Raw genomic sequence first — 10,257 nt, 5'->3', positions numbered from 1 at the left:
CCCCCCCGTTTTGAATACATTGTTTCAGAAGCGGATTTCCGATGTCACACCGAGCGAATCAAACACGAGAGCGTCGCCAGATGAGAGTCACATTTGTTCACCCAAAATGGACTTTGTATATATATATATATAAATATATATATGCATACGCATATTATAACGATTTATTACTGATTCTTCAGTGGTATATATATGCATACGCATATTATTAACTGTTTATTACTAATTTTTCATTGTATGTATATATGCCTACGTATATTACTGACTGTTTATTAATGATTCTAAGTTTGTATATGTATATATGCATACGCATATTACTAACTGTTTATTAATGATTCCTAAGTTTGTATACTTATATGCATGCGCATAATATCAACTGTTTATTAATGGCTTTTACGACTTGCCCACAGATATGTTCATGTAATCTTAACCTTGTCGTGGATTTTATTATTAACTGAGATTAATTCCACATGTTCATGAATCCTTAAATAATTTCTTGCCAATGGATTAATAAGTTTAAAGTAGTTAACCGTCAACGATTCACGCCATATGCGTTCTTTATACTGGTGTTCCTATTAATAGTTTCGTTTAACGAATTTTCTACTCAAATGGTTTATAATTTCAAATACTGAATTCCTGATTGATTAAACACATAAGCCCAATTGTCTTCAAATATTCGTACTTGGATAACGTACATTCTTCTTGAAGAATTAAACTACACTGAGTTCATGTAAACATCTGTTGCAATATAATTACTTGTTACTGTGACTGTTGTTTGTTCTATTTTGGTCGACGCTGTCGCTCGCCGAATCCGAACCTTCCCTTTGTAATTGAACATTTTTTGGTCCTTCGAGCCGGATTCGGACGGGTGCGCGTTCCCGGAATGGATTGAAAGCAGTCTAAATATTTATTGTGAAATGTTGCGAATGACGAATCATCTTCTAATCCCTAGCGTTTATTCACAGGTGTAACGGCAACCGTCTAAAGCGCTAAAAATTAAAAGCATGATGGCCACTGTTACTGAATCCCTCGGAGCGTTGTAAACGCTTAACTGTTATACAAGTTCTTGGAACCCTCTCCTGGTGCATCAACTCTCTCGTCTGCTAGACGAAGACACGCGTGAAGCGTGGGAAGTAAAGCTAGGTTCATCGACCGCCTATCCTACATTAAAAGAATTCGAGGAATTTGTGACCGGTCGCACGAGAACGTGGGAGACTTTAGCCCGGGCTGTGACTAAGCCAGCTACCAACAAGGGGCGAACACCTGGAGCTCAAAATCGTTCAGACAGAAAGATGCGTAGTCTAGTCTCTACTGCCCCGTCTGGTAAGACCGGAGTGGAGTATCGCTTATGTAAGTCAATTCATCCCTTGTACCTTTGCCCAAATTATCTTTCTCAGTCCTTCGAACGTCGTAAGCGCGACATCAAAAAACTAAAGCTTTGTTTCAACTGCTTAGGACCTCACCGAGCAAGTAGTTGTACGAGCCCGCGTCGTTGTAAGACTTGCAGTGGTAAACATCCTACCACCTTGCATGATGATAGTAAGTCATCCTCCCAACTTTTAAATAAGAATGCGTCAGAGCATTCGGCTGATAGCGCTTCGTCCTCGACCGCGGCCAAAACTGAGAAAAAATGACTAAAATCACCCGACGCCAAACCTGTAGAGCCCGTGGGTGAATCTCCGCCACTTACTCTCCTCGCTACTTGCCGGGCTAAAGCCAAGACCCGCGATGGTCGATTTATAACCGTCCGAATGCTCCTCGATCAAGGATCTGAATTATCGTTTATCTCAGAGGAATTGGTACATCGTTTAGGGTTAACGCGAAAATCTGCCGCGATCCCCTTAACTGGCATTGGTGGAACTTTCTCCGGGCACACAAAGGGTCTAGTTGCTGTTACATTATATTCCGCGCTTGACCTGACTGCCTCTTCCGAGTTGCGGGCTTATATTCTTCCAAAGCTGACCTGTGAAATACCTTTCTTTGAAGTGTCTTGCCATTCTTGGAGTCATCTTGACGATCTGAGATTAGCGGATCCCGACTTCGGCAAACCCGGGCCGATTCATGTGATTATTGACGCCGTTTCGTATGGTCAAATTATTCACCCGAATCCGATAAAGGGCGACCTGTCGTCACCGGTGGCGCAATTAACGCTCTTTGGATGGATGATTTCAGGGCCCGTCAATTCTAGTACCTCCATTAATCAAGGGAGCGTTTATCATTGCCTCGTTGACACCGATCTCCAAGACCTCTTGACTCGATTTGGGAGCAGGAGGAAATTCCCAAGTCCGCCATTGCGCCTTTAAATCCCGACGATGCTGATTGCGAGGAACAATTTCGCTCCACTATCTCGCGAGATCGAGATGGCCGCTAAATAGTCCGTCTTCCATTAAAATCCCCTGTTACCCTTTTAGGAGACTCGTCTGCGACGGCCCTCCGATGTATGTCGCGGCTGCGGTCACGCTTAAATCAAGACCGAACATACGCGAAACTGTATTCCGAATTCTTGCAGGAATATCAAACGATGGGCCATATGGTCCCAGTAGTAGAAACCGAACCAGCCAATCCTTTCACTTGTTATTTGCCCCATCATGGAGTTTTGCGCAAAGGCCGCCTCTCCAGCAATATTCGAGTTGTGTTTAACGGATCTAGCCGTACGAGCAGCGGCATCTCATTAAACGATATTTTGCATACCGGGGCAAAGTTACAGACTAACATTTTCGAGGTACTGCTCTGGTTCCGCTCGCATCGTTTTGTCTTCTCCTCAGACATCGTTAAGATGTATCGGCAGATCCTCCTGCATCCTGACGACCAAGATTTTCAACGCATCTTTTGACACGACGCCAACGAGCAAGTAATCTCATATAGGCTAACAACAGTGACTTACGGTCTAAGCTGCGCCCCTTTCTTGGCTTTTCGCACGCTTCAACAACTCATTGAGGATGAAGGTCACCGGTTCCCTAAAGCGATAGCCCCTCTGACTAAGGGTAGATTTTGATGACATCTTCGGCGGTGCCGAGTCGTTGGAGGAGGTCAAAGAAGTTATCACGCAAGTACGCCAGCCTTGCATGGCGGGCGGTTTTCCTTTACAAAAATGGAGTAGCAACTATTCAGCTCTGCTAGAGCACCTATCGTTGTCTCAAGATGATAACGCCCCTATTGTTGAGTTAGACTCATCACGAATCAAAATTTTAGGTTTGTTGTGGCAGCCACATCACGACGCTTTCAGCCTTTGTGCTGCGCCATCTTCCGATCACGTCGTCACCAAACGACTAGCACTTTCCGAGACCGCTCAGATATATGACCCTTTAGGATTCATTTCCCCCGTTGTGGTTCGTGCTAAAGCCTTTCTTCAAGAACTTTGGTTGACTAAGGTGGATTGGGACACTCCGCTGTCGAACGAACTACAGGAGAAATGGAATCGCTTCAAACAGCAATTCCCGAGTTGAATAGCGCCGAAATTCCCCGCTGGCTCAGCCTATCTCAAACCGCACGCTCTGTTGAGCGACATGGATTCTCTGACGCGTCGCAACTTGCGATGGCGGCCGTCGTCTATGTAAGAGTCGAACTCCATAATGGAGACGTTCAAGTGAATCTTGCTTGTTCCAAAACGAAAATTGCTCCGCTAAAGAAACTCACTATACCTCGTCTAGAATTAAACGCCGCATTAATTCTGACTCGCCTTGCGCCCAGCGTGCGAAACAGCTTAAATTTAAGGGATACGCCCATCCGTCTCTGGACAGATTCATCCGTTGCCTTCTATTGGATCTCCTCTCATCCCGCGAAATTAAAGGATTACGTTCGCAACAGAGTATCTTCCATTCAGGAGATATTACCATCCGCCACTTGGCGTTTTGTTCCCGGTCGGGAGAATCCCGCGGACTGTGCCTCAAGGGGTTTGAGCCCTTCTGAAATTAAGCAACATTCTTTATGGTGGTCTGGACCACCTTGGCTTCGTCTACCATCGGACAATTGGCCAGAATTGCACCCGAAGCCCCCCGTGAAAATAGATTTAGAGGAAACTTCACACCTCACACTTAACTCCTTAATCGGGCGACAAAAACCCCCGTGGGATCTCTTAGAGCGTTACTCCTCGCTCACAAAGCTCTTGCGCGTTACCGCGACCTGTAAACGAGCCATTTCACGTTTTCGCCGTCTACCCATTAAGGCAGGTGAAGAGTGTATAACTCCAACCGAACTACAAAGCAGTTGTAGCTTCTGGGTACTTCAAGTACAAAAATCTCATTTTTTCGCTCGACGTTGAGCGGCTCAAGAAGGGCGAGCATCTACCAATGACGAGCCCCTTGAATCGACTTACTCCATTATTAGATAACTCCGGACTTTTGAGAGTTGGTGGGCAGCTTCAACGCGCCAATTTAGAAGACGACTCCAAGCATCCCTACCTTTCACCCAAACAATCCCGGTTAACTACCCTGGTAATAGCAGAGGCCCATCTCGAAACCTTCCATGGTGGGATACAGATCACATTGGCCTACATACGCCAGAAATACTGGATCGTCGGAGGCCGGGTTCCTGTCCGCTCCTTCATCTTGAAATGCGTGAAATGCGCACGTTATCGCCACACACGCGCTCAACAACTAATGGGCCAGCTCCCCTCAGCAAGGGTAACTTCGTCCCTTCCCGCATGCAGGAGTCGACTACGCCGGGCCCTTCATTATTAAGACTTGGCGAGGGCGGGCAGCTAAGACGTATAAGGGTTATTTGGCGATTTTCGTCTGCTTCGCTACATCTGCGATCCACATTGAAGTGGTCACTGAGTATACCACGGAAGCCTTCCTTTCAGCATACAAGCGATTCATTTCTCGACGTGGAATCTGCGCGACTTTACAGAGCGACTGTGGAACTAACTTTGTCGGCGCTGACCGTGAACTAAGACGTCGCTTCGAGGCGACTACCAAAGAGTCACGCGAGATTGCCACTGCGCTCGCCCATCTTGGAACGAAGTGGCTCTTTATTCCCCCCGCAGCGCCACATTTCGGAGGCAAGTGGGAAGCCGCAGTCAAGTCTACGAAGTTCCACCTCCGTAGGGTCATTGGAATCACCATACTCACGTATGAGGAGCTAACGACGCTCACCACACAGGTTGAAGCCATCCTCAACTCAAGACCCTTGTGCCCTCTGACTGAAGATGCAGAGGACTGCTCCGCGCTTACCCCAGGACATTTCATTATCGGGGAAGCCCCTACCGTTATCCCAGAGCCCAGCCTCTCGGAACAACCATGCTCCCGTCTTACTCGATGGCAAACCATTCGCCAGAAGGTCGAGCATTTCTGGAAACGATGGAAGAGGGAATGTCTTCAAAGGTATCAGTCGATTTCGAAGTGGCACCACCCATCTACGCAGATCAAGGTCGGGTCATTGGTTCTCATCTTGGATGAACGCTACCCACCAGCCACTTGGCCGCTCGCTAGAGTCTCGCAACTACATCCAGGCGATGATGGATTGATAAGGGTTGTGACCCTGCGTACTGCCACCAGTACCCTGAAAAGACCAATCACGAAGGTCTGTGTACTACCCCTAGATCAGACACAGGATGTATTCGGAAGCTCCGTTCCGGAAGGCAGGCGGAATGTTCAGTCAAGCTCGGTTATCGACCGAGATCGATAGACCACTCAGGGTGCGCGGCTAATACGAACCGGCCCTGTTCTCTATGCGCACCACGAATGCGCGGACTCTCTTCGGTCGTGTGGCAGCAACGACGCCTCGTTTTGATGACGCTCCGGACCCGCTGTGAATTGGTGGCCACTACTCCATACCGTGGCCAAAGGTATATGTCCCTAAGGGAGGTGGCAAGATTGCCTGGAGTATAGTCGTCTGAAAGAGACTGAATAAGTCGTGCCTCGGCTCAGGTAATTCTCTTCTGTCTCTAAAGTTCGGGCCGTGTCGCCATCCTTCATGGCTCGCGCGTAACGGTCGGTCGTACAACCACCGTCAGTTTCTTTGCCGGACGAGTGTCTCCGGCGGTGGCAGCTCCTCGAGTCCGGTGATCTGGCCCGGACGTAGTTTCACTCCGATGCCTTCGGAGTGGCTACCAAGGCAGTGCCGCTGCCGGTCATTGTTTCTCTCTTTCTCTATCTCTCACTCTCATAGTGATTGTGCCCGACGAGTGTCTCGGGCGGTGTCTAGCAAACACCACTTGGAGCGTTCGATGAAAGTTTCGAACGGCGCCTAGCGCATCTTTCGTACGGGGCCTGATGACGGCACAGGCAAAAGCCCGTTTCTCTTTCACAAGTTCACCGGAGTGTGGGTTACATAACCCCCCTCCCCCCCGTTTTGAATACATTGTTTCAGAAGCGGATTTCCGATGTCACACCGAGCGAATCAAACACGAGAGCGTCGCCAGATGAGAGTCACATTTATTCACCACCCAAAATGGACTTTGTATATATATATAAATATATATATGCATACGCATATTATAACGATTTATTACTGATTCTTCAGTGGTATATATATGCATACGCATATTATTAACTGTTTATTACTAATTTTTCATTGTATGTATATATGCCTACGTATATTACTGACTGTTTATTAATGATTCTAAGTTTGTATATGTATATATGCATACGCATATTACTAACTGTTTATTAATGATTCCTAAGTTTGTATACTTATATGCATGCGCATAATATCAACTGTTTATTAATGGCTTTTACGACTTGCCCACAGATATGTTCATGTAATCTTAACCTTGTCGTGGATTTTATTATTAACTGAGATTAATTCCACATGTTCATGAATCCTTAAATAATTTCTTGCCAATGGATTAATAAGTTTAAAGTAGTTAACCGTCAACGATTCACGCCATATGCGTTCTTTATACTGGTGTTCCTATTAATAGTTTCGTTTAACGAATTTTCTACTCAAATGGGTTATAATTTCAAATACTGAATTCCTGATTGATTAAACACATAAGCCCAATTGTCTTCAAATATTCGTACTTGGATAACGTACATTCTTCTTGAAGAATTAAACTACACTGAGTTCATGTAAACATCTGTTGCAATATAATTACTTGTTACTGTGACTGTTGTTTGTTCTATTTTGGTCGACGCTGTCGCTCGCCGAATCCGAACCTTCCCTTTGTAATTGAACATTTTTTGGTCCTTCGAGCCGGATTCGGACGGGTGCGCGTTCCCGGAATGGATTGAAAGCAGTCTAAATATTTATTGTGAAATGTTGCGAATGACGAATCATCTTCTAATCCCTAGCGTTTATTCACAGGTGTAACGGCAACCGTCTAAAGCGCTAAAAATTAAAAGCATGATGGCCACTGTTACTGAATCCCTCGGAGCGTTGTAAACGCTTAACTGTTATACAAGTTCTTGGAACCCTCTCCTGGTGCATCAACTCTCTCGTCTGCTAGACGAAGACACGCGTGAAGCGTGGGAAGTAAAGCTAGGTTCATCGACCGCCTATCCTACATTAAAAGAATTCGAGGAATTTGTGACCGGTCGCACGAGAACGTGGGAGACTTTAGCCCGGGCTGTGACTAAGCCAGCTACCAACAAGGGGCGAACACCTGGAGCTCAAAATCGTTCAGACAGAAAGATGCGTAGTCTAGTCTCTACTGCCCCGTCTGGTAAGACCGGAGTGGAGTATCGCTTATGTAAGTCAATTCATCCCTTGTACCTTTGCCCAAATTATCTTTCTCAGTCCTTCGAACGTCGTAAGCGCGACATCAAAAAACTAAAGCTTTGTTTCAACTGCTTAGGACCTCACCGAGCAAGTAGTTGTACGAGCCCGCGTCGTTGTAAGACTTGCAGTGGTAAACATCCTACCACCTTGCATGATGATAGTAAGTCATCCTCCCAACTTTTAAATAAGAATGCGTCAGAGCATTCGGCTGATAGCGCTTCGTCCTCGACCGCGGCCAAAACTGAGAAAAAATGACTAAAATCACCCGACGCCAAACCTGTAGAGCCCGTGGGTGAATCTCCGCCACTTACTCTCCTCGCTACTTGCCGGGCTAAAGCCAAGACCCGCGATGGTCGATTTATAACCGTCCGAATGCTCCTCGATCAAGGATCTGAATTATCGTTTATCTCAGAGGAATTGGTACATCGTTTAGGGTTAACGCGAAAATCTGCCGCGATCCCCTTAACTGGCATTGGTGGAACTTTCTCCGGGCACACAAAGGGTCTAGTTGCTGTTACATTATATTCCGCGCTTGACCTGACTGCCTCTTCCGAGTTGCGGGCTTATATTCTTCCAAAGCTGACCTGTGAAATACCTTTCTTTGAAGTGTCTTGCCATTCTTGGAGTCATCTTGACGATCTGAGATTAGCGGATCCCGACTTCGGCAAACCCGGGCCGATTCATGTGATTATTGACGCCGTTTCGTATGGTCAAATTATTCACCCGAATCCGATAAAGGGCGACCTGTCGTCACCGGTGGCGCAATTAACGCTCTTTGGATGGATGATTTCAGGGCCCGTCAATTCTAGTACCTCCATTAATCAAGGGAGCGTTTATCATTGCCTCGTTGACACCGATCTCCAAGACCTCTTGACTCGATTTGGGAGCAGGAGGAAATTCCCAAGTCCGCCATTGCGCCTTTAAATCCCGACGATGCTGATTGCGAGGAACAATTTCGCTCCACTATCTCGCGAGATCGAGATGGCCGCTAAATAGTCCGTCTTCCATTAAAATCCCCTGTTACCCTTTTAGGAGACTCGTCTGCGACGGCCCTCCGATGTATGTCGCGGCTGCGGTCACGCTTAAATCAAGACCGAACATACGCGAAACTGTATTCCGAATTCTTGCAGGAATATCAAACGATGGGCCATATGGTCCCAGTAGTAGAAACCGAACCAGCCAATCCTTTCACTTGTTATTTGCCCCATCATGGAGTTTTGCGCAAAGGCCGCCTCTCCAGCAATATTCGAGTTGTGTTTAACGGATCTAGCCGTACGAGCAGCGGCATCTCATTAAACGATATTTTGCATACCGGGGCAAAGTTACAGACTAACATTTTCGAGGTACTGCTCTGGTTCCGCTCGCATCGTTTTGTCTTCTCCTCAGACATCGTTAAGATGTATCGGCAGATCCTCCTGCATCCTGACGACCAAGATCTTCAACGCATCTTTTGGCACGACGCCAACGAGCAAGTAATCTCATATAGGCTAACAACAGTGACTTACGGTCTAAGCTGCGCCCCTTTCTTGGCTTTTCGCACGCTTCAACAACTCATTGAGGATGAAGGTCACCGGTTCCCTAAAGCGATAGCCCCTCTGACTAAGGGTAGATTTTGATGACATCTTCGGCGGTGCCGAGTCGTTGGAGGAGGTCAAAGAAGTTATCACGCAAGTACGCCAGCCTTGCATGGCGGGCGGTTTTCCTTTACAAAAATGGAGTAGCAACTATTCAGCTCTGCTAGAGCACCTATCGTTGTCTCAAGATGATAACGCCCCTATTGTTGAGTTAGACTCATCACGAATCAAAATTTTAGGTTTGTTGTGGCAGCCACATCACGACGCTTTCAGCCTTTGTGCTGCGCCATCTTCCGATCACGTCGTCACCAAACGACTAGCACTTTCCGAGACCGCTCAGATATATGACCCTTTAGGATTCATTTCCCCCGTTGTGGTTCGTGCTAAAGCCTTTCTTCTAATTTGAGAATGTATAATAGTGTAGTTGCTCGCCCTCGTTGCCGCCAAGTCACGTGTGTAATTGTAAATTATTGAGAATTCTTAAAAGTCGAGACTGGCGTTATCGCGCATTTGAGAACCGTTGCCGTCTCATGTAAAATTGTATATTTCAATTGTTCACGAAGTAATCATTGTTAATGTAATAAGATCTGGATTTTGTCGCTCATTTCTTCTCGACGAATTATTGCCGAATTTACTTCCTATTGTCGACGGCCATTTAATAGTCGGTTCATTGTTATTGTGCCGCATACCAGAGCGCGGAAGGTCAACGCTGTAACATACTGTCTTACGAACACTTTTGTACAGTCTCTGTAAAATATATTGATTTCTCTCTATTGTCATCATTAATTCTGGTGCATTTATTTCAGCCTCTCTGTCTTTCTCCGATAATCTTTTCCGCTTACCGCGAACCACTCCCCTCTGCCAATTCCGTTGGCTGAGCTAGTCATTTCGTCCGTCGCGAGAATCCGCGTAATCTTTACATTTTGTCCGAGCAGATTATCTAACCATTTGTGCGAAGAGTTGGCACGCTCTCTCGTGCCTGGCGCCCAACGAATTTTGATAGCGACTAAGATCTTCGCTGAGC

The 10,257-nt window shown here is 46.4% G+C and overlaps 3 protein-coding genes across 3 annotated transcripts; all 3 read left to right on the top strand.

Moving 5' to 3' along the window:
- Window positions 1-3,535: 3,535 nt before the first annotated feature.
- LOC108771566 (uncharacterized) lies at window positions 3,536-4,261 on the top strand. The gene has a single exon (XM_018536884.1). It carries the CDS (start codon window positions 3,536-3,538, stop codon window positions 4,259-4,261), a length of 726 nt encoding a protein of 241 aa, XP_018392386.1.
- A 28-nt stretch (window positions 4,262-4,289) lies between these two features.
- Window positions 4,290-5,625, top strand: LOC108771565 (uncharacterized). Its single transcript, XM_018536883.1, has 2 exons — window positions 4,290-4,467; window positions 4,649-5,625. The coding sequence occupies exons 1-2, from the start codon at window positions 4,290-4,292 to the stop codon at window positions 5,623-5,625; spliced, it is 1,155 nt and encodes a 384-aa protein (XP_018392385.1).
- A 3,176-nt stretch (window positions 5,626-8,801) lies between these two features.
- On the top strand, window positions 8,802-9,609 carry LOC108771563 (uncharacterized; the record flags this gene model as incomplete). The annotated part of the gene is made up of 2 exons (XM_018536882.1): window positions 8,802-9,264; window positions 9,473-9,609. Coding segments are annotated over exons 1-2 (600 nt in total), but the record flags the coding sequence as incomplete, so codon positions are not given.
- Between the last annotated feature and the right edge of the window lie 648 nt (window positions 9,610-10,257).

The sequence above is a fragment of the Cyphomyrmex costatus genome, unplaced genomic scaffold, assembly GCF_001594065.2.
Source record: "Cyphomyrmex costatus isolate MS0001 unplaced genomic scaffold, Ccosl1.0 scaffold1606, whole genome shotgun sequence".
In the NCBI taxonomy this organism is placed as follows: domain Eukaryota; kingdom Metazoa; phylum Arthropoda; class Insecta; order Hymenoptera; family Formicidae; genus Cyphomyrmex; species Cyphomyrmex costatus.
The sequence above is the reverse complement of the archived record's forward strand: the minus strand, read 5'-3'. Positions and strand labels throughout refer to the sequence as shown.